The sequence below is a fragment of the Bacillus rossius genome (genome assembly GCF_032445375.1).
Source record: "Bacillus rossius redtenbacheri isolate Brsri chromosome 4 unlocalized genomic scaffold, Brsri_v3 Brsri_v3_scf4_1, whole genome shotgun sequence".
NCBI classification, from domain to species: domain Eukaryota; kingdom Metazoa; phylum Arthropoda; class Insecta; order Phasmatodea; family Bacillidae; genus Bacillus; species Bacillus rossius.
Window position 1 is genome coordinate 30,832,461 of NW_026962010.1, and position 24,691 is coordinate 30,857,151.

General features: G+C 42.8%; 1 protein-coding gene across 1 annotated transcript in view; it reads left to right on the forward strand.

Annotated features, from left to right (window-relative positions):
- LOC134541499 (uncharacterized) overlaps positions 1 to 23,715 on the forward strand; it is an 88,959-nt gene extending 65,244 nt beyond the window's left edge. The window contains exons 2-4 of the mRNA XM_063384993.1: positions 6,894 to 7,427; positions 14,272 to 14,418; positions 22,563 to 23,715. Of these exons, the coding sequence (XP_063241063.1) occupies positions 6,894 to 7,427; positions 14,272 to 14,418; positions 22,563 to 22,889 (1,008 nt within the window). The 3' untranslated portion in view covers positions 22,890 to 23,715. The remainder of the gene's footprint in view (positions 1 to 6,893; positions 7,428 to 14,271; positions 14,419 to 22,562) is intronic.
- Positions 23,716 to 24,691: the final 976 nt, after the last annotated feature.

Sequence of the window (24,691 nt, forward strand, 5' to 3'; positions counted from 1 at the left end):
CCTCTGTCCACGGACCTGCCTGCCTTTACACTTCCACCCAAACCTTGCACAGCTCCCTCCGTCAGACCTCTGTCCACGAACCTGCCTGCCTTTACACTTCCGCCCAAACCTTGCTCAGCTCCCTCCGTCAGACCTCTGTCCACGGACCTGCCTGCCTTTACACTTCCACCCAAACCTTGCTCAGCTCCCTCCGTCAGACCTCTGTCCACGAACCTGCCTGCCTTTACACTTCCACCCTAGCCTTGCACAGCTCCCTCCGTCATACATCTGACTATGAACCTGCCTGTCTTTACACTTCCCCTAATCCTTGCTCAGCTCCCTCCGTTAGACATCTGACAATGAACCTGCCAGACTTTACACTTCCCATAATCCTTGCTCAGCTCCCTCCGTCAGACCTCTGTCCACGAACCTGCCTGCCTTTACACTTCCGCCCGAACCTCGCTCAGCTCCCTCCGTCAGACCTCTGTCCACGAACCTGCCTGCCTTTACACTTCCACCCTAGCCTTGCACAGCTCCCTCCGTCATACATCTGTCAACGAACCTGCCATACTTTACACTATCTAAAGTTAACAAACCAAAATAAACGCATTTCAATAGCCAAACATTTTTAATTACCTGCACAAACAATGTGTTATGTTATTATTAGCGTAAAATAATTTCACTCTGCCAAAGTGACTGGGTGTAAAAATGGCTGCGTTTGGAGTTTAATTATAAGCAGTTATGATAGCAAAGTAGATGTGTATGAGAAATGAAAATAAATCTTACGATAATGACACTGTTCGTGTTAAAAATATTTTTTGATTTCAATCAATAGAAGTTGTCGAAAATTATTTTGTAAATAAATTCTCTATAAAATCATACATTATGATCAATGACCAAGTAAGTTTAATGTTTCCACAAAGATCGACGTATATGAGATGGAGGCTCGCGAAGTCCTGATTTTGTAACACATGTGACGAGTTTGGCCGTCACCTGTTTGTTTATATTCTTCGTCCAGGTGATGTTGTGCCCGTTTAACCATAAGGCGTCCCTGCTAGCTGTGTGCTGGCAGCGCCCCCTTTTTTTGTGGTGAGTGCGACGCGGGAAATTTTGGTTTGTGAGGTTGGTGGTTGCGTTGTTATTTTGTTGTCTGAACATAGGAAGGGAGAAAACGAGTTAGGTGGAGTGGGACGAGGTGGGTCAAGCTGAAGAGAAACAGGCGAGCTGTGATTTAGTTATTTTCGGGGAGTCTTGGAGACGAGGATATAACGGGTAGCGTCTAAGAAGAGTGTTGGGCTTGACAAGGGAAATGGGGAGTGACGAGAGTCGTACGGCGCAAATCAGAGGTTGTGGATTCGCGGTGCGCGAATAGTATAGCAGTCAGCTATAACTTTTTGTGTCGTTTTGGTCTACGATGGCAGAAATTCCTGAGGTGGAATTGCCCCGTTTCTCCGGTGGCAGCCAATTCCTGTGGTGGAATTGCCCCGTTTCTCCGATGGCAGCCAATTTCTGTGGTGGAATTGCCCCGTTTCTCCGATGACCCCAATTCCTGTGGTGGAATTTCCCCGTTTCTCCGATGGCAGCAAATTCCTGTGGTGGAATTGTCCCGTTTCTTCCGATAGCTGAAATTCCTGAGATGGGATTATACCATTTCTCCGCGTCGCAAGCAGCCATTTTCCTGGATTTTGCCTGTTTTTCGAGGAAGGGCAGAAATCATCAGTGACCCAGGTTGGAATAGATTTTAGTTTATATTGGATAACGGCCTGATTACTGCGCAATCAAAATTTAAGTGCGGCGTGACAACTTTTGAAGAATTATTGTGGCTATTGAGAAGCTGTATAGTCCGCGTTTGATATATATATATATATATATGTTTATATATTTGTAAAGTCATAATTTTTTTATATGAACTTGATTGATGACAATATACAATTTTATAGAATTTTTTAGACATTTATGTGAGTGTGTTAGCCACCAGCATGTTTGTAATCTGCAAAACTATTACTTTTAGTGTAAAATGTGGCATGAGGTGATCTTAGGAGATTTATATAAAAGTATTAGCCACCAGCATGTTTGTAATCTGCAAAACCGTTACTTTTAGTGGCAAATGTCGCATGAGGTGATCTTAGGAAAATTATATTAATGTATTACCCATTTACATGTTTGTAATCTGCAAAACTATTAATTTTAGTGGCAAATGTGGCATGAGGTGATCTTAGGAGATTTATATAAATGTATTAGCCACCAGCATGTTTGTAATCTGCAAAACCGTTACTTTTAGTGGCAAATGTCGCATGAGGTGATCTTAGGGAAATTATATTAATGTATTACCCATTTACATGTTTGTAATCTGCAAAACTATTAATTTTAGTGGCAAATGTGGCATGAGGTGATCTTAGGAGATTTATATAAATGTATTAGCCACCAGCATGGTTGCAATCTGCAAAACTGTTAGTTTTAGTGGCAAAAGTGGCGTGCAGCTATTAATATAAATTGTTGTTGTTATTACCTTTTGCACTTTTGAAAATAATCCTAAATAATAAAAGGAAAAATTCTAACACCTGAACTTAGTGTTTATTTCTTAGAGACTCTCCCTCTTCCCCTTACTGTACCAGTGGGAGAAGAGAGAGAAACTCATTACACACATTCCCATTGGGAACTCGATCGAACCAAGGTACGAGAGGGATCTAGTCTCGAGCGACTCAGTAGTGCCACTGGCCTTTAGTCATAAAGGATCGGAAAATGTAACCTTGCCTATTCCTAACATTCCGATCAGGGATTCCCAGACAAGAGACAGGGCGAAAGAGAGGTTGGCAAGCCTGCTGGTTTGGTAACGTGGTCTGCAATGGCTGCCAACTTTCACGCATCACGCGCACAAAACGTGCGGGACAGCAGAATTACAATAATAAAAAAAGGAAAGTGTCAGCTAGAAGTAGAGCGTATGGCTGGGAGCAGCGACCCGCATGGTCCGCTGCCCAGAGAGCACGTGTGATTGGCTGCACAGTTCCTTCCAAGCGTCCACGCCGCCCAAAGACCACGTCTGATTGGCTGCACATTTTCCCAATCCACGCCCAAAAATTTGTATCTGATGTCTCGCATTTATTTCCTAGGACCTCAAATCAAACCTCGTCCATTTTTGTTTCTGAATTCCAAAATCACTCCAGGAATATGCGTGTATTGTTGTTCGCCATTGAACAAAATCACTTCCTTGAGCTGCCTACCGTAGTTGCTATCGTGGATCCCATCTTGCCCAGTCAGCCGGTTGGTGAAACTCCAGCCAGGCGCTAGCGGTTCTAGGCTCTCGGCTCTAGTAGAGGAATCTGCTCTTAGTGACTGCAGGTGCTTGCAGGCTGTGGTAAGGAAGTGCATCTGCCAAGTCAGAGTAAGATATGTCTTTGCATTTTAGTGAGGTTTGCTCATTTAAATAGATGTTATGAAACAGCTAACGGGTTTTTCACATTATTTAACTGGTATTGTGCTTTCACTACTCATTAACCACAGCAGCAAAATTAATTGAATGTTATTTTTCGGTTTCTATGCGTAAGTTGTGCAGAAAATATTTGGCACTGATATTCACAGACAAAAGTTCGCAGTAACCAGTACTGAAGATGAGTTGTTTGCTCGCGTGATCTGTGGGTGTAAGTCGTCGAAATGAATTGCGGATAGGACATAGATTTCTTAACGAAGTTTTCTAGTGCAGAACTATTTTTGGGGATATTTATTTGACTATCAGTCACATTTATTCTTTTGAACTGCAGATTAGCTGCTTTAACCAAAGGCAAGTATTGTTGGAAATTTACAGTGGTTGTGGGAAATAATAATCATTGAAGCTAAAACTTAATTAAATTGTTTAAGCCTCTTAACAATGTATCATATACTGTTATTGTAGACTTTTAATTTTCGATTGTAAATTAAGTTCCTGAGTTGTAAGTATATAAGCACTTGTGTCTCTTTATTCGAAATTTACAATTGGTGTTGATTGTAGAGCTACACACAAATGAACTAAGTGAAAATAGGAAATTACATAAAAACTTAGCACTGGTCGTTCCTCGTTGGGCCAGCCTGCCTTAGCTATTGTTATGACATAACAAGGAAACGCTAATGGTCAGGCCGACACATACATCAAGTGCACATTCACCCTTACAGGCAGACAGCGAGTGGCGTTCGATCGTCTCGTTGTTATGCGCACAACTATGTGACATTAAGCATTTATCGCTGGAAAGTGAATAAAAATTCTAACCTTTTGTGTAAATTTGTATATTTAGTTGAAAGGTCAGAGTAAAATGTCGAACAGTGTTTTACAGACACAAAAAGTTTGAAAATATAAATTTTGATGTAGTCTGAAAGGTTTCTTATTTTCATGAGCATGCAAATGGTTAAGAACCTTTAGAAGCACATATTTTAAAATATTAACACCGAAATGTCGCCCTAGGTAGACGATTTACGCGAATAATGAAGACTTTCCCCTGAATGTTCGCACACTTGCTCGCTGGATCGGTGGAGGAATTCTTGTGCCAGGGGCTGCACGTTCACCAGGAATGACAAACCCTGGTTCCTGAGTGCGTGGTCACGTGTGTAGTCACCAGCGGACTCTCTCGGCACACTAGCTACCCCTGCCACTGACGTCACGCTAGAGATGCTGGAGTCCGAGAACAATTGAATATCGAAGTCAGAGCCGTTTGGATTTGAAAAAGAATAAACAAAATCAGCAGCTTGCCACTCTTACTATTACCTGCACAATATTACAACCAAAAAAAAAAACGTGAATCGAAACTTCAGAAATTTTGGAAGCCGTTTTAATTCTCAATCTTAATAAAAAAAACTGTTTTAAAAAAATAATTACGAAATTCGCAAGAAACAAAGCCATCTTGGATACCTTTGTGTGCGCTCGTTAGCTGGGTACTTTGCAGACGAAATATTTGAGCTGATCGTAGAATATGGCATGTGGTGTACACTTCTCGTAGGAGATAACTAACAGATGCAAGAACAGTGGCCGTGTTGCGAGTCAGTTAAAGGAAGGAAAGTCGCGGTGGACCACAGAGCAGTGCCTCCGGTGACTGGTCGCGACAGAGGTCCCGGGATCAGGGCCAGAAGACCTCGTCGCAAGGCCGCCGGGCGCATTCCCGGCGCCGCCCCACTTTCCCCGCGACCTGGCGCGAGGCGCGTCCCCGCCGTCCACCTCCCCCCGCATCTACCGTCTCCGAGTAACTGTACGCCTCTTTGGCAAGTCAAACCTCCACTCGTCAGTACATTGTAAGGGGTCAAACGACAGAGAGAAAACAGTTTTCTAAATAAACATGAAATAACAAAATCATTACTCATTTCAAAATAACTGTTCAGGATATCAATGATCAACGACAATCAATAATGCTTAATTAACAAAACATTTTATTCACTGTTGACATACTCACACCATAAAGAAAGAAAAACTGTGCATGTTACTGTTTCTTCAAAAAAATTATGCCGTTTCGAACATGCCAAATCTCTGAACGAAATATGAAAATTTTTCGGAATTGCTTTTTCGGAAAGTTGTAAAGATTTAACAAAAAATTTAAAAAAATGTATTTACAATAAAAAAAGATCATCAAACTAAGTTAAACATTTCGTTTTTACCGGATTCTCATGATCATTGACGAACCCGATCAACTTTGGAGCGCTGTAACAGCGTTTTAAATGAATGAAATTAAAAAAACATTATAGAGAAAAATTTTCCTAAAAAGACGGTCTACAAGATTGGTCTGAGGTAATTTTTTTGTAAAATGTATAAAAAAAAGTTATAGAGAAAAAAAAATTTTTTATAGAAATGTTCTTACGTTTTTGCTTATAACTTCTTTAATTTTAAATTTAGGGCAAAACGTTATGTAAACATATTTGTAGGCAAATCAATTTTCTACAAATTATGTCTTCACAAATGTTTTGTAGGATGCATAGTTTCCGAGATATCGCGAAAAAGGTGTTTGCACCCCTTTTTCCAAGATGGCGGCCGGGGGACAAGGGTGGCGACCCCACAAACTTGAGGTTAAGCTCCTATTGACCCCCCAAACATGTCCCAAAAATAAAATTGCGTCCTCTAAAAAATGCAAAGCTCATGTAACATGTCAATGGACTAGCTGCACAGTGAGACCCGGGAACACGCACCGACACGCCAGGAATGACTCAGCCAGGATTCTAACTCGGATCCCCTTAGCTGCAGGCAAATGATCTGACCGAACAACTACTGTCCTTTCTAATATGGTTGTAATCATTTGTCAAAATAGTTTTTATGTGTAACATCTTAGCTCTCGGTATGCGGCATTTGGTAAGACTAATTTGGAGAATGGAACGGAACGGTTCTGCCATCTGTGGCGGATGACGCAAAAAAAAGTGCACAAAGCCAAAGGGAAACTTTATAGTTTTAACTGTATAATAATATCGACAGTATTTGGATGAAATTTCTTGACGAAAATCAGTTCCAAAGCCGGGGTTTAGAATTATTACAAGTCTTGTTTCACTTTTATCGGAGCCATTTCATTATTTAGTTAAAAATTTCGGTCTGCCAATAAAAAAATTTATTATTCGACGTAACTGCTCCGACAAAGATTCTAGAGGTGGGTGTGACATCTATGTGTAATTCGCGTCAAGAAATGTATTTGAAAACATATTGGCTTAGGTATACAATTTTCACGCTCGGCATTCTTTTAAATAATACCGGGTATGTTAAATTGCGTGTCCGATTTTTGCATTATAAGTGTATTTGCCACATAATAAAACAAAACTTTGCTCATTATCGAGTTTAGATGTTACACTTCTTTGGAGAGTACTAAATGACGTGCTCAGGTGTTATTTTTTTTTAATTAATAGTTTTCCCCAGACATGAGCGTTACAACTATTACGGTGACAAGTTGGCGTATACTGACCCCGAGGCCGTGTTGCAGGCGCTCCTGTGCGGGGCGGCGCTCGCCCAGTACGACTCGCCCACACCGCCGCGGCCCGTGATCCCAGGGGCCGTGCCAGCGCCCCGCCCCCAGCTGCGCAGGATCCAGGCGCCCCTCGGGGGCCGCGCCCTGCCGCAGGGCGTGCTGAGGGTGCGCCGGCCCCCCGCCGCGCGCCCGCCGCCCCCGCCGCCCCCGCAGCAGGACGAGGAGGAAGAGGACTTCTCTGCGCTGCGCAGCGGGCCCTCGCTGCCGCCCGCCTTCGCCAGCCTGCCGCCCCGCCCCGTGGAGGAGCGGCCCGAGGAGGAGCCCGAGTACGATGCCCTGGAGCTGGAGCTGAACAGCCCCGCCCCCAACACCCCGCCCCCGCCGCCGCCGCAACCCCCCAGGACAGCCCCCACCCCGGCGCGGCCGCAGAGCCTGCAGCCCGCCGTGTTCCGCCCCTCGAGGCCCGCCTTCAGGCCCGAGAGGCCCCCGCAGGCCCGGCCCGCGCCCGAGGACCTGCCCGTGCCCAGCCGCCAGCAGTTCCGGCAGCAGGTCAGCTCCCGCACTTCCACCAGTCTGCTCCTGCACTCCTACCAGTCTGCTCCTGCACTTCCACCAGTCTGCTCCTGCACTCCTACCAGTCTGCTCCTGCACTTCCACCAGTCTGCTCCTGCACTTCTACCAGTCTGCTCCTGCACTTCCACCAGTCTGCTCCTGCACTTCTACCAGTCTGCTCCTGCACTTCCACCAGTCTGCTCCTGCACTCCCACCAGTCTGCTCCTGCATTTCCACCAGTCTGCTCCTGCACTTCTACCAGTCTGCTCCTGCACTTCCACCAGTCTGCTCCTGCACTCCCACCAGTCTGCTCCTGCACTTCCACCAGTCTGCTCCTGCACTCCCACCAGTCTGCTCCTGCATTTCCACCAGTCTGCTCCTGCACTTGCACCAGTCTGCTCCTGCACTTCTACCAGTCTGCTCCCGCACTTCCACCCGTCTGCTCCTGCACTCCTACCAGTTTGCTCCCGCACTTGCACCAGTCTGCTCCCGCACTTGCACCAGTCTGCTCCTGCACTTCTACCAGTCTGCTCCTGCACTTCCACCAGTCTGCTCCTGCACTCCCACCAGTCTGCTCCTGCACTCCTACCAGTCTGCTCCCGCACTTCCACCAGTCTGCTCCTGCACTACTACTTGTCTGCTCCTGCACTCCTACCAGTCTGCTCCTGCACTCCCACCAGTCTGCTCCTGCACTTGCACCAGTCTGCTCCTGCACTTGCACCAGTCTGCTCCTGCACTTCCACCAGTCTGCTCCTGCACTCCTACCAGTCTGCTCCTGCACTTCCACCAGTCTGCTCCTGCACTTCTACCAGTCTGCTCCTGCACTTCCACCAGTCTGCTCCTGCACTTCTACCAGTCTGCTCCTGCACTTCCACCAGTCTGCTCCTGCACTCCCACCAGTCTGCTCCTGCATTTCCACCAGTCTGCTCCTGCACTTCTACCAGTCTGCTCCTGCACTTCCACCAGTCTGCTCCTGCACTTCTACCAGTCTGCTCCTGCACTTGCACCAGTCTGCTCCTGCACTTCTACCAGTCTGCTCCCGCACTTCCACCCGTCTGCTCCTGCACTCCTACCAGTCTGCTCCTGCACTTCTACCAGTCTGCTCCCGCACTTGCACCAGTCTGCTCCTGCACTTGCACCAGTCTGCTCCTGCACTCCTACCAGTTTGCTCCCGCACTTGCACCAGTCTGCTCCTGCACTTCCACCAGTCTGCTCCTGCACTCCTACCAGTTTGCTCCCGCACTTGCACCAGTCTGCTCCCGCACTTCCACCAGTCTGCTCCTGCACTTCTACCAGTCTGCTCCTGCACTTCCACCAGTCTGCTCCTGCACTCCCACCAGTCTGCTCCCGCACTTGCACCAGTCTGCTCCCGCACTTCCACCCGTCTGCTCCTGCACTCCTACCAGTCTGCTCCTGCACTTCTACCAGTCTGCTCCCGCACTTGCACCAGTCTGCTCCTGCACTTGCACCAGTCTGCTCCTGCACTTCTACCAGTCTTCTCCTGCACTCCTACCAGTCTGCTCCCGCACTTGCACCAGTCTGCTCCTGCACTCCTACCAGTTTGCTCCCGCACTTGCAACAGTCTGCTCCTGTACTTGCACCAGTCTGCTCCTGCACTCCTACCAGTCTGCTCCTGCACTTCTACCAGTATGCTCCTGCACTTGCACCAGTCTGCTCCTGCACTCCTACCAGTTTGCTCCCGCACTTGCACCAGTCTGCTCCTGCACTCCTACCAGTCTGCTCCTGCACTTCTACCAGTCTGCTCCTGCACTTCCACCAGTCTGCTCCTGCACTCCTACCAGTTTGCTCCCGCACTTGCACCAGTCTGCTCCCGCACTTCCACCAGTCTGCTCCTGCACTTCTACCAGTCTGCTCCTGCACTTCCACCAGTCTGCTCCTGCACTCCCACCAGTCTGCTCCCGCACTTGCACCAGTCTGCTCCCGCACTTCCACCAGTCTGCTCCTGCACTCCCACCAGTCTGCTCCCGCACTTGCACCATTCTGCTCCTGCACTTCTACCAGTCTGCTCCTGCACTCCTACCAGTCTGCTTCTGCACTCCCACCAGTCTGCTCCCGCACTTGCACCAGTCTGCTCCCGCACTTGCACCAGTCTGCTCCTGCACTTTTACCAGTCTGCTCCTGCATTTCTACCAGTCTGCTCCTGCACTCCTACCAGTCTGCTCCCGCACTTGCACTAGTTTGCTCCCGCACTTTCACCAGTCTGCTCCCGCACTTCCACCAGTCTGCTCCTGCACTTCTACCAGTCTGCTCCTGCACTTCTACCAGTCTGCTCCTGCACTCCTACCAGTCTGCTCCCGCACTTGCACTAGTTTGCTCCCGCACTTTCACCAGTCTGCTCCTGCACTCCTACCAGTCTGCTCCCGCACTTGCACTAGTCTGCTCCCGCACTTCCACCAGTCTGCTCCTGCACTCCTACTAGTCTGCTCCCGCAATTGTACCAGTCTGCTCCTGCACTTCTACCAGTCTGCTCCTGCACTCCCACCAGTCTGCCCCCGCACTTGCACCAGTCTGCTCCTGCACTTCTACCAGTCTGCTCCTGCACTCCTACCAGTCTGCTCCTGCACTCCCACCAGTCTGCTCCCGCACTTGCACCAGTCTGCTCCTGCACTTCTACCAGTCTGCTCCTGCACTTCTACCAGTCTGCTCCTGCACTCCTACCAGTTTGCTCCCGCACTTGCACCAGTCTGCTCCCGCACTTGCACCAGTCTGCTCCCGCACTTCCACCAGTCTGCTCCTGCACTCCCACCAGTCTGCTCCCGCACTTTCACCAGTCTGCTCCTGCACTTCTACCAGTCTGCTCCTGCACTCCTACCAGTCTGCTCCTGCACTCCCACCAGTCTGCTCCTGCACTTGCACCAGTCTGCTCCCGCACTTCTACCAGTCTGCTCCTGCACTTTTACCAATCTGCTCCTGCACTCCTACCAGTTTGCTCCCGCACTTGCACCAGTCTGCTCCTGCACTCCTACCAGTCTGCTCCTGCACTTCTACCAGTCTGCTCCTGCACTTCTACCAGTCTGCTCCTGCACTTCCACCAGTCTGCTCCTGCACTCCCACCAGTCTGCTCCTGCACTCCTACCAGTCTGCTCCCGCACTTCCACCAGTCTGCTCCTGCACTACTACTTGTCTGCTCCTGCACTTCATTTTATACCTTCCTCTATGTGGGGGGAATGGCACTAAACTATGGAATGCCTACTTCCTAAAAACTGATTGTGACTTTAGGCACGATGTCTCACGAGAAACCTTCACTGAAAACACATTTATTGTTAAAACATTTCTAACTATTTTATTGGAATTTCTATACAATTTTGTCTTCTTATAGTCATCCTTTACTGGGAACCCTCGGAAAGATGAAACTTTTGTTGAACCTGGTGTTTTCTAACATGGAGATCTAAACTTGGAGACATCCGCCTCTTTCTGCGGTGTTGCCACTTAAGGAAGAATCTTGTGCTGGATCTGGTGACTCTAACCCAACGTCTTGCTCCATTTGTAGGGATGTATCTTCATTATCAATCTGTGGTTGTGATGTCTATTTCTTCGTATAGGTTCCTGATTGGTGACTGTGATGTACGAATGTGGTGAAGAGGAGATATGTTTAACCAAACCATTATGCTTCAAGTCAGTAATCTATACATTATTTCCTTTTTCAAATAGTAACAGCTCTTAATCCTAATGTTCAGTCTTTATCCCTACTTCTTAATTATGTTATATCTGTTACATGAGGGCTCTAGGTATGCCTGCGTGGTGAACAGTGTATTTATTAATTTCAGCCGAACAGCATTGTTGCTAGGGTCAAGCCTGATTCTATAGGTGTGCATCTGTGTGCTAGAAGTCCCAGGTTAGAATCTGGCGAACTAGAAAGAATTTATATTGGCCTCACCCTCAGATTGAGGGAAAATTGGGCAGGAATTTGTCCCGTTGAACCTATTACTTTGCAAATAGCTTCAATTTCCATTATGTGAAATGAGTTCATCCGTTCACTCAATTTGTGGGAATCTATGCCATGCCATTCCTTGATAGATTGGGATGTGATCTTATCTAAGCTATCACCTCCAGAAACAGGTTGCAGTAGTCCTGCAAGTGTTTTTTTAGCATCATTAAAGCAATAATAAAAGCTAGCTCGTGTCCACTGGTCAGTAGTGTTATCAACAGTGTTTCTGCTCTCTGTTGCCTAAGATCTAGACACGCCGCACCATTTAACCCTATCCGTTTTGTCTCTTTGACTATTCCTGGCCACCATACTGAATTATTCGCTAAAAGTCGACACTTGACAATTTTCATGTGCCTGTCATGTAATCGCTAATTTGTGTCCGGTCAGAGTAAGGGTGGGTTGGAAATTCTGTTATCCTTCATGACGAGACTCTAAATAAACGTCAACATTCCCCTCACTGACCCAAAATAACATAATATTTCCATATTTTCAATCAGTTTAACATCCAAAAATGGAGTTTCTCTTACTGCATTATAAAGGTAGAGTTCCTCAGCATCTTCTACTTGGCTTTGGCTTTTCCCATCCATTGTTGAAAGTGGTGCCTAAGACAGTGTAACAGGCACATTTTATTGTTTACCAGGCATATACTGTATGTTATACCTGAAATGCAATAGTCATTTAAACCTCTGCTGTCTGGCATGAAGCTCTAATAAGGGTATGTAATAAAGTAATGATAGCAGAAGTGTATGATGATTGATGGTGTATATATACTCTTCTGCATGAAATGTTATCCTGAGAATTTTAACATGCTCCTATTATTCCCAAGAACTCTTTTTTTTAATTGTGTGAACCTAGTTCTGTTCTCTTTGATACTCCTGGAATGCTTATATATTACATCTGTCATATTCTTTTCAAGAACTGCCCCTAGTCCATATATGATACATCTGCCAAGATTCTTATCTTTGGCCTTCTAATGTACAGAGCAAATGTATGCTGCTGCATAAGCTCTTCTTAAACATTTTTTGTAGATTCATTTTGCACCTCATGTGCTCTTTGGGGCTGTATTTTACAAAATAAATTGGGAGTGAATTTCATGACATAATTTTTCATACCTAAGGACTGGTATGGCTATGGACGTACAAAGGTTCTGGCATGTTTCTAAAGGCTTCGGTTTTCTCTAAATCTGGACATAGAGTACCCTTACCTACAAAATGTCTTAAGAATTTTACAGATGCCACCTATAATTGGCACTTATCATTATTTAGTATAAATCCCTCTCCTGCAATTTTTTAAGTACTGCTTCAAATATTTTATTGTGTTCTCGTAGTAAGGTATAATGTATTAGGATGTCGCATGCTTGATTACAAACCTCATCCATAATCTACCAATATCTCCTCCATCCTTCATTGATAGTGCTACACCAAAGGGGAAAATGGTTGAAATTTAACCAAAATGGTGTTTAAAATGTAATTCAGACAGAAAAATTTTTGTTTGGGGGCACCGGCCAAAATCCCCATGAAGCATCTCACTTCGTAAACATTTTTGTTTCTTTCAGCTGTGCCCATGTCACATCCAGTGAGAATAGTTGCAAGCATTCTCGATAAACATGTATATTTAATTAAGTATGGTTCAAACACAATTGCACATATGAGTAATCTCTATTGATACCATATTTGAGGGGCAGTGCTAATCCCTTTGATTAAACAGTTAGTTGCTTATGTTTTGGTGTTTTTCTATAAAACTGGTGTGGTTTTGTTTATTATCAAACCAATATTTTCTCACAACTCCCCTCCCACCACTGTGACATCAGCATCAGCCTTCTATGACTGCACCTTCTCCATATAGTACCAATCTTCACCGCTGTCCATCAGTTGTATATAGTTTTTGAACATCTACTTTTCTGTAACATCATTCATAATGCCTTTTTTTAATAATTGTGATATCGTACTTTTTGCTATACACTTTAATCGTCAGTTTACCGAACTGCGGCAACATTTGAAACATTTGCATTAATTTCCATGATTTAGTGACAGCTGTCACTCATGTTTTTCCTTGGAGGTGGTAACTGGTTTTTACATGCTGCCAACAGTCTGAAATTCCTAATGTCCCTCAGAATTACTAATGACATCAGTTGGAATCTCAAACTGTTGTCTCACTGTATGTTGCTGCTGTCTGTCCATTGCGGCCTGTTTAAATAAGTTTAACTGCCAGGTCAGTAGTCAAGGTAGCATAGATTTGTAGCATTTCAGAGAATTTGTCATCTGCAACTACAATGACTATTATCGTCGACACAAGCTCGGCTTTCAAGTTTTGTAATTTACACTTTTCAGCCAGTTTAAAAAAATACCAATGACCTAGTTACCTAGGTAACTGCTAACCTGATGATGGCATCTGCAGGGTCAACCAAAACGTTGGTGAAATCTTCGCCTTCGAAGTGGCTACAACTCAGAAGCCAAGAAATAATAAATTCTAAAAAAAAAAGATCTAGAAATTGCTTATTCAGAACAAATAAATATTTAAATATGAACTTTTAAATTCACATGTTAGTAGAAGACAAGCCAATGTAACAAAATACAAAAAAAAAACTTTCTTCCAACTTTCAATGAAAAAAATCTTATGGCGGAAGTATATTTAAATCCACAGTACCATAAATACTTTCAACTTTTAAACTAACTTTACAATATTGAAATTTCTACTTATCCTTGTTTATTATTATTTCAAAATGCATTCATACAATAACACTGTACCAAAATTAAACACTGTTGCATTAGGAAAATAACCGAAAATCCACAATAAAGTAACATTTCAGTTGGCCCGATGTGGTAATGTTGATCTTAGCGCTAGGCTGTTTGGAGGAAGGAGGAAGTAGTGCAGGGGCGTGGCTTTCTGCAGGGCCGGCCTAGGCCGCCAGCGGAGCCGCAGTTCGCGCCACAGCCACAGGTGGCGCCCCGCAGGCCGCCGCAGCAGCAGGTGGCGCGTCAGCCCGCCCCCGAGCAGGAGTACATCAGGGATAAGCGGCCCAGGAAGCCGGTGGCTCAGGTACTGCAGGGCAAGGGAGCCCAACATTCAGGGAGAGACGCCATATTGGTTTCAACTGTTTCTAGGCCGAAACGGTTCTTTTCCGTATTTTAATATTTAAATTTTGTCTCCGTTGAGTTAAAAATCACACATTTTAAGATTTACAAATACTCTAAATTAGTCTGTATTGATAGTATTATTCCAGTTGTAGTCATTCTCCACTCCAAATCCAAAACTGAACGCGAATGGCTTCACAGGAGAAACTATTTTTAGCAGATAGTCACAATATATTTCATTCATCCTTGAAGTTGGGTACTATTCTTCAAAGAAGACAAATTTTGAAAAATAAAAAAAGACAAAACATTTTTATGGCTTGAAATATGTTGAAACCAAGATGGAATCTTTCAGTTATTATTATTCCCAGTAGTTTGGGTTCAGTCGTGTTAATTTTTCAATGTTTTAACAGAAAAACCAAGGCCTATTCTTAATAGCTGATACTTAAACTGTGTGAAAGCATTCATTGGTAGCATGTCACTAATTCATAATCTAGCAAAAAAAACCGATGGCAAATGACCAATTCAATTGGAAACCAGTTTACATTTCTGAAAGGACCCAAAAATGTCCACTTTACAGAAAGGGTAACTTACTACTGAAAAAATTTGCAAGCACATTAACCGGACCATTCATGTAGAGAAAAGCCAGTTTTATAAAATACTCAGGGGACGAAACGGCTAAAAGGGTAACCTACATCTGAAAATATTTGCAAGCACATTAAACTGGCCATTCATTTTGAGATTAGCCGCTTTTATAATATACACAAGGGACACGTCCAACACGCAACCAACATAAGAAAATCATGATCGTTTATTAAACATGAAAGTCGCAAGATGTCACCAACCTACAAATTGAAATCGTGAAACTGTAGAAAAGAAATTTATTCCCGGGACTTTGTTGATTTGTAAATTGTTTAAACCTTAACTTGACTCTAGTGTTGTATCCCCACTCCTGTTTTTTTTTTCCTGTAACCAGTTAGTTTGTGTATGTCGCGACCATTGCTGTTTGTGTTATGTTTATCATGTGTAGTAAAAACCAGTCACTTATTGACTAATGCATTATTATCTAAACTGCATATACCCAACAAATGTTATGTGCTCAGGTGTGTCAATCATTGCGGATTAACGAGATCGGTCGACGAGGGAGAGCGAATATTATTAACATTTCACATCCTGGTGTCATGGCATCGAACAGTCTGTCCTTCCTGGAAAAACTGAAAGGTCGTGAAAACTACGCATCTTGGAAATTTCATATGTAAGCTTTTTTAAGCTAAGAAGACTATTGGGATGTCGTCCAAGGAAACATCAACGTAGATAAAACGAAAGAGAAAGATCGCAAGGCATTAGCCAAGATTTAATTAGGTACTGGTAGAGATGAATTTAATCCACCACATTAAAAAATGTGAAACAGCAAAGCAAGCATGGAACAAGATCCAAACGCTATTTTAAGATTCTGGCCTAACTTGGAAAGTTGGGTTGTTGCAACTATTAATCTTGACTCGCTTAGATAACCGCAAATCAGTTGAAGATTATGTGAATTAAATAACTTTAACAGCCCAACGCCTACGTGATATTAAGTTTGAGATATCTGATGAAAGGGTTGGGAGTTTATTGTTAGCAGGTCTTCCAGAAGAGTACAAACCCATGATAATGCCCTTGGAGAGCTCAGGAACTCCGATTACAGCTGAGCCCATTAAAATTAAATTTCTACAAGAAGTAAAATCTAGTTCAAACCAAGTTCAATCATATAATATATATACAGTACTCTACAGTAATCGATCGTCATGGAATAACAACAACAAAAACAAACCCCATGCAGCACCTCGCAAATGCTTCAACTGCAACCAGATGTGTCATTTTGCTGAATACTGTCGTGTCAAGTTAAAGGAGAAAGAAAGAACAAGGGATAGTGATTTCGACTATAAAACCAACCATGCATTTTTAGCATGTATGTTAACAAACAAGGAAAACAGTGAAACTGGGTGGTATTTAGATTCGTGTGCATCAGTGCTATGGACAAAAAATAAGTTATGGAATTGTGATATGAATCTAAGCTAAAAATTCTAATGGCAAACAACAATCCTCTACCGATAGAAGCTGTGAGAAATGTTGATATTTGATTTTCAATCAATGACAAGACCAGCCTCATCACCATGCCTCATTCTCCAGACATCGCAGCCAACCTACTATCAGTGAGTAAAATCACAAGCAAAGGAAATACTGTGATTTTTCGTAAAAATGGCGGTAAAATACTGAACTCAAATGCAGACAAGCAAGGCCCCATGTGAAATTTGTGTCAAAGGTTAACAATCTCATTTTACATTCAAACAGAGCATCTTTAGAGCAAAGGAACCATTGTAAATAATGCATACGGACTTATGTGGTCCCATGAAAGAATCTATTGGAGGAAGTAAGTAATTTTTGTCCTCATAGATAATTATTCTCGGTCCTGAGGTCAAATAATCAGATCTGTAATGTGTTCAAAGAATACTTGTTGAAAACCAGAAGGATCACAAACTAAAAATCTTACACTCAGATGATTGGACAGATTTTGTAAACAGTGAATTCTGCAGTTTCCTGAAAATGAAGGGCATTAGACACCAACGCACTATCAGAGCTTCACCACTGCAGAGTGAGGTCATGGAGTGTTCTAATCGGAAAAATGTTGAAAAGGCACGGTGCTTATTATAACAATATGCAAGACTACCAAAAATGTATTGGGCCGAAGCAGTAGCGACTTCTGTTCATCTCAACAACAGGAGCCCGACAAAAGTCATTGAGGGAAATACACCGTTCGAAGCTTGTATCCAAGGAAGCCGAACCTCAGTTACCTCAGGATCTTCGATTGTGAAGCCATTGCCCAAATTCCAAGAGAGAAGAGGAAAAAAAAAGGACCTCAAATCCGAGAACCTGATATTCATTGGTTATTGTGATAACAGGAAAGTATATCACCTCATCAATACAACGACTAAACAACTGACTATTTGCAGAGACATTGTGTTCTTATAAAAAAATATGCTCAACGAAATGCCAGCAATGGTGAGAGAAGGCTAGCCCACCTCACCAACTGTTGGTGATAGTGAACAACTTATCTCTCAAGAACCAGAATCTAAGCACTACAGGGAAATCAATGACTTCGTTGTAGATTCAGACGAATATTCATTCAAGGGGTTCATGGTAAATGATGACCTTGAAGAAACCTCCAGTCTTTAACAGTTAAGAAGATCTCATAGCACCCCAAGGCTTAAAGCTGCCGATACAGATTTTGTGACTCACTTCATTACAGAAAACAACGAGCCCCTCACACCAGGGGAAGCTTTGTCAAGTCCATAAGTGCAGGAAACTATTTTCACACAAATTAAATAGTCTCCATACTCAAATAATTTAGGGAAGCTGGCAACATACTATGAGATTAACTGGAATTGATGTGAACTCCAAGCTCTGCAAGATGGAAATACCTTCGTCGCAAAGTCATAGTGTGTGGACTTGATGATTTATTCTACGGGAACCATGTTGAAATGAAACCATATTCCGGAATGAACAAGAGCTTCAACTGCATATTTACGGTCATCGATGTGTATAGCAATTTCGCTTGGGGCAGATCTGTGAAATCGAAGAAGGCGACTGAACTAACCAAAGCCATGACAGAAATTTTGCGTGGTGGACGTGTACGGCCACACCTGAAAACAGATTTCGGCAAAGAATTCTACAGTGTGACATCCAAGCTCCAAGGCTTTGATGAAGACATTTGGCATCAAACACTACTTTAAATTTAGTAATATCAAAGTCTCTGTAGTCGAGAGCTTTAACAGAAATTTGAACATCAAGATGTAGCACCAGTTCACGGATAACCAAACTTACAAGAGGCTGGATATCTTGTCGAAACTAATAAGTGAATACAATTCCACAGTGCATTCTACCACAAAAATGAAGCCCCATCACATAAATTATGAGCACCTGTTTCGGACCATGTTTCCCAACATGAAGAAAAAAAGATCCATGAAATTGTAAAGCTAAATTCAGTGCCATTGTACAGATCTCCAAACATAAAGGTGTCTTCGAGAAAGGTTTTTGGGCGAATTGGAGCCCCAAACTATTTAGTACGTTCCCCGTTCACGAATCTGACTTATAACCTACTACCTCAAAGATTTGTATAATGTGCCTATTCGTGGCCGCTTTTATACCGAAGAGATTTAGCCTACGATGTATTTTGACATATATTTGGTGGAGAAGATTTTACAACTAAGAAATGTACAATCCTTCGTTAAAGTGTAGGGCTTCCCACCTCGCTTAAATTCGTGTGTAGCAGATGTGGAAATCTAGATACGCTTTGCTTGTTTATACTTTTAGAAGCGTAGAACACACATAATTAATATTATTTGTGAAATGTGTTGTTTTATATTTTTTAACTTAAGTGGTTGCCTTATATGGTAAAATGTCGAATTGAGGTGACATTAATTAAATATTTTCAAGCTAAAATAACTTTTTGCGTCGACCAAGGATATTACCAAGGACGGAAACAATCATAGGTATTTTAAAAAATTGGGAATGGTTTCCAAATTTTTAGGTTAATAATTACAGATTAAAATTTTGTAGCCAAGATAGCCGACAAGATAGCAAATGTTAAGATAGCTGTAGGTATGGCGATTACATTAATGTACTCTAACTAGTAAAAAATAAACCACTGTAGTGGCAGAAAAATCTAGCAGAAGAAATCAAAATAGCGGATCCAAGATGTTCATCATAACCTCATACTGGTTGGTATTTTTAATCGAATGACCTCACCCGGTTCGTACCAAAGACTCCAAAATCCATGACATAAATAGTAGTTTTTTTTATTTCTCCATTTTTATTTTTTAATATTTTTTATTTTTTTATTAAATGGTCCTCCCCGGGTTGGCACCAGAGAATGTAATCTATTTAGAAATTAAATATTGTAAATAAATAATTTTATACATATTTTTTATTTTCAGAACTTTTTAGTCAAAATGTACAGATTTTCAACTTGATAGTCAAATTCAAGGTCATGACTTCTGATGGTGCCTCAGGAAAACTGCTCCACACTGAGAAAACTTGCCTCTCCGGATTTTGTGAGGAAAAAATGCTACATCAATTCCAATAATTGGGAAAAAAAATTCAAATTTTTAGATAAATTTAAGATGTTTTGGTGGAAAAAGGTCCTTACACTTGGAAATTTGTTAATAATTTTGGGGAAATTTTGGAAAATTTTTGCGAATTTCAAGTTAATTATGGTGGATTTGGCCAATTTTTAAGGTCAAGGTCATTCTGATGACATCACTGTGACATCACAATCTAAGATGACGGACAGTATGGCACCACAGCCAGAATGCTGTTTTTTTCCTAACCTAAATTAAAACTAAGTGTGTTTGGGAGGGGTCTGGGTTAGGGAGAGACTATAACTGCGTCTGTTCACGCAGCCCCTTTTTTATACTATTGTCAGGCATTCACTGGCACAACAGATAACCTTTTTACAGGTCAGCAAAGCAATTTCTTTTCAAGATAAGTTTATTTGTTAAGAAACTCAACGACTACTCACCAGTAGGTGAGACCAGAGCTGCACGCTAAGCATCCCCCCAAAATCACTGAAGAACTCCTTTGTTGCGATGCTTGACTGTGGCAATCGATCTTGAGGCATTTCCTTCGATTTTCAATGGACATATGTCATTCTCTTCAATGCGTCACTATGACCATAGGGCACAAACTCAACTAGGACTGTGTCTTGTCGCAGAACACAGTTGTGAAGAGAGCAGTTTTTAAATTAGCACTCGGACAGCACAGGTTTTGTCACCTGTCAAGGTGTAGTACAGCATGATACCGCCCCTGTTTGAATTTTGAGTAAACATTATAAGTGCAGTTAATACCAAGTATTGTGGTCGAGAGGTCAGATCACTTCTCGCCGGCATCTAGCCCGTGTTGTTCGCAAGTGGCGCATGTGGCACATGCTGCTGGCGCGGCAGAAGTGCCATGAGCCAGTGGGTGTGTTCGGGGTCCTCCGTTTCCCCGCCAAGGCATTCCACCACGCTCCATCCACATCACTTCACCCTCGTCGTCGCTGACGGCCACAGGGTCTACGACACGTTACACCTCAGTTCATTCATCCCGTTAGTGTTCTTTTTGTTTTCTGCTGTAAGCAAACATGACAATGGCCTGCCTTTCCGATGACAAAGTATCATGCTACCAATGTGCTGATACATATCAGATGTGAGCGACAAATGTATACAAATACTTATTTTCAATATGATAAATTCAGTAATGTTATGGGGTGATTGTGCTAGTATATAAAACAAGGTAGGTACTTCAGTAATGAAAATATTTCATTAAACTAATATTTTTCATTATTTTTTTACTAAAAACCTAATTTAAGGAGATAATAAAGTAATGAGTGTACAGGATTAGGAAAAAAACACGTGAGCGAGTCTTTCAGTGCCAGAGACGTGTAACATCTAACCTCGGTAACGAACAAATTCGTGTGTTTTCTTTGCCATCCTGTCGCCTTCTGCTGTGTGGTGGTGGTGCCGATAACATTACCTAGGGCACCAACTAGCAATTCGTCTGTGTGCCAGTACACAGTTTGAACACTCGACTTTGTCTTGGGGTGTGACGCCTTAGTGGCCGGCGAACGACAGGTATTTGCGTAACTGAATTCTCTGACTGTTACAGCCACCAGGGGCGCTGATTTAAAAAGTGGTGGACGGCTGGCCATGTTAAATTATCAACGCACGATTCGTTGGCACAAGTTTATTGACACGTTACGCTCCTACAAGGCGCTGCTGGTGACACAAGCTATTGCCTCTTCTAGAGCCAGAGCTTGGCACGGCTAGCCTTACTGCTCTCTTATTCAGTGGCGCGGAACGAATTACGTAACTGGGTATTCGGTATCGTCATTGGTTACTCGGCCCTCTGACCTAGGGGCGCAGGTGCTCTTTGCATTCTACCTTGAATGGTTAAACTACATGCGACATCTCGTGGCGGGCTGGATACATATACGTGGGTTGCATACAAAAGAACGCTACACATGATGGGCAGCGGCCATCCTCCAATGGACACGCTGATTCAAATACACTTACACTAATACACGCTCCAGCACGTGTACTGATTATTTCGTATTAAACTTCATATAATAATGGCACACGGCCTTAACTTAAATTTACACCACGTGGACTGGACAAAAGCGATTCCCGAAAGTCCTCGAGCCGTATTACATGAAAAATAGGAACGCTGCACATCTCGCCTAGCCGGTGGCCTGTGGGCGAAGGTCCGCCCAGCCCTGATTCACAGCGCTTCGCGCGCAAGCGTGTCGTGTGCAGAAGTGAAGCACAAGCCCTGTTACCTACTTAGTCGCGCAAACACATAGTTGCTTAATATTTAAGTGAAGTTCATTCCTGTGGAAACATTCATTAACAATTCCATGATTATCAAATAAACTTTTTATATGAGGAGTAACAATCCTGGTCGATTGTCACCCGAGTGACAATCGACCTGCCGGCGGCGACACGCGTTCGTAGCGCTGCACTCACTCGCTCCGCGCCAAGGATGCGTTCCGTTTCCATGCGTGGCACACCCCGAGGCGGCGACGTGCGGCAGCGGCCTGTGCGAGCGGAGGAGCACCAGCGGATGTCATCATGTTGCAAATACACTTACAATACGAAACACGGACACGAAATTTTCTTAGTATTCTTTAAAATAATGCCTAGCATGATCAATATATACGCAAATTTGCTGACGTGAATCACAAAAAAAAAGTTTACTCACCCACTGCTAGGATTCGTTGCCGGAGCAGCTAGGTCGACCATTGAATCATTTGACTAGCATACCAAAAATTTTATACTATATAATGAAACGGCTGCAATAAAAGTGAAAAAGACTTGAGAAATACTAAACCCCGGCTTTGGACCTGATTTTAGACAAGGAATTTTTATTAAAATACTGCCCATCTTGTTAAATATTCATTATACAGTTAACACTTTAAAGTTTTCCTTTGGCTTTGTGAAATGTTGTTCACGTCATCCGCCACAGATGGCAGCACCATGCGACTCCTCCTAAATGCCGTATACCGCACGTGTGACCGATGGGTGGTGCTGGGTGCCGCAGGTGATCCACAAGTACCGCGACGACAACCCGGACGGCAGCATCACGTGGGGCTACGAGAACGACGACGGCACCTTCAAGGAGGAGACGATCGGCGTGGACTGCATGGTGCGCGGCAAGTACGGCTACGTGGACCCCGACGGCGTGAAGCGCGAGTACAGCTACAGCAGCGGCATCCCGTGCGACAAGGACAAGGAGCGGGAGAGCGAGGGCTTCATCGACTACCAGAACAACAAGTACGTGCTGGCCAACGGGGACACCGTCGACCTGCAGGGCAGCATCAAGAACAAGGGGCGGCGCCCCGCGCCCGTCAACAGCTACAGGAACTAGCCCGCCGTCGCGTGCTCCCACCACGTGCATCACGGTTCCCGGCATGTTATGTGTCATTGGTGTAGCCTGAAGAAATGACACTCACGACACAATGTGGTTCTCGATAAAGATGGCATAAAATTTCAAAGTACCTAAAAGTGTTTAGTTGGAATGTACACAAATAATAATGATCTTAACAGCAATATTTATGATTAAATGTTTTCAAAACCACCAAAGGTTATAACTGTTTGTAATTATATTAAGTGTATGTGATTAATAATTAACTACACCCAATGTTTACAATTTTTATTTTTTCTCAAAAACTCCGAAACATAAATATATTTACAAGTGTAAATATTTATAGAAAATAATTTGTGCAATGTATATTAAAAATCAAACACATTCATATAAATAGGTACTAAAATTAGGTATACATAATACCCAATGCAAGACAATTAGTTATCAATCTTTGTATGTACATAAGTTTTATTAATTTTAGTAGCATTTAAACTGTTAGTAAGTGTTCTAAAACTTTACTGGAGTTTGCAAAAAAACATAATTCCTGTTCTTAATAGGCCTACAGTTAATGTGTAGATAATTATTGGTTGTAAAGACATAATTGTAGCTCAAATATGATATTGTAATGTTTTAAAAACTGTCCGAAATGAAACACTATTCATATTGCTGAAAACTTGTTATAAAAAAATTTCTTATCAAAAATTTGTTAGTTTAAGTTTTAGGTAAAACTTAAAATTTAAAAAAAAAATATCATGTATATGAAAGAATTATGTGATTAAAATATGTATTTGTAGTAATGATGTAATAAAATTATTTACATTTTTTTTAACTAGTGTAGTAAATTGAATTACATTTAAACTACACTTTGAATGCTAAATGAACTTATTTTAAGTCATTACCAATATCCCTAATTACATATCCAAAATATAATTTATCCATCATTAATAAACCCTATAAACGATGCAAGGTTCATTGGTGCCTATTGAAAATTTACGTTGGTGTCGGTGGAACTACGGATGGAATTTTGTATGTGGGATATATGGTGCATGATTATTACGATCAGTCATTTTATATGAGGGGAAGGGGGAAAGGGCTATTCCCATCCTCCTCCCTTGACAACTTTTTACCTTCGTGTGCTTGGCTGCTGCTTTGTCGGGACAAAACTGAAGTATGGTGGCACATAGTGGTCCCTACCTATTGTTGTGCCGTGCACTACTTGATACGTACGTATTTATGTTACATTGTGTTTCTCAGAGCTCTATATTATTGCAATTATCTTGCAATCTCGTAATTTAAATAATACTATTAACTATATTACTGCATTTACAATGTGAAATCACCAAGCTTCCGTCATAATGAAGTACCACTCATTGTGTACAATTATTCCTGCAAGATGTCTGTGCCCTGCTCAATCATCCGGTCATGCATAACAGTCGCCAATGGTCAGTATGTATCTATGTGCCTATGATTGAATGTAGGTAGGTGTTTTACGAAGTGCAGCAGAGGACGAAAAAATTAATGTTATAAAAAATGTAATGGTTCATAAAAAGGAATAGGTGTAAAAATATCTTTGTCATATAGTAGGGTACACATAAGTTGCAAAGATGCTGTTCTGCGGCATTTGACTTGTTGCTGTAGTATAGGATCGCTTTATGATGGGCTACAGTTCGTGTTACGGTAACACGAACTCTTTTGAATGGATGAATTTGATTCGCGTTGTAAGTTAGTGAAAGGCATCCAAGAAGAAGAGTTGCTCATCACTACATACGATGATACTAACAATTTTATTGTTTGAATATTAATTT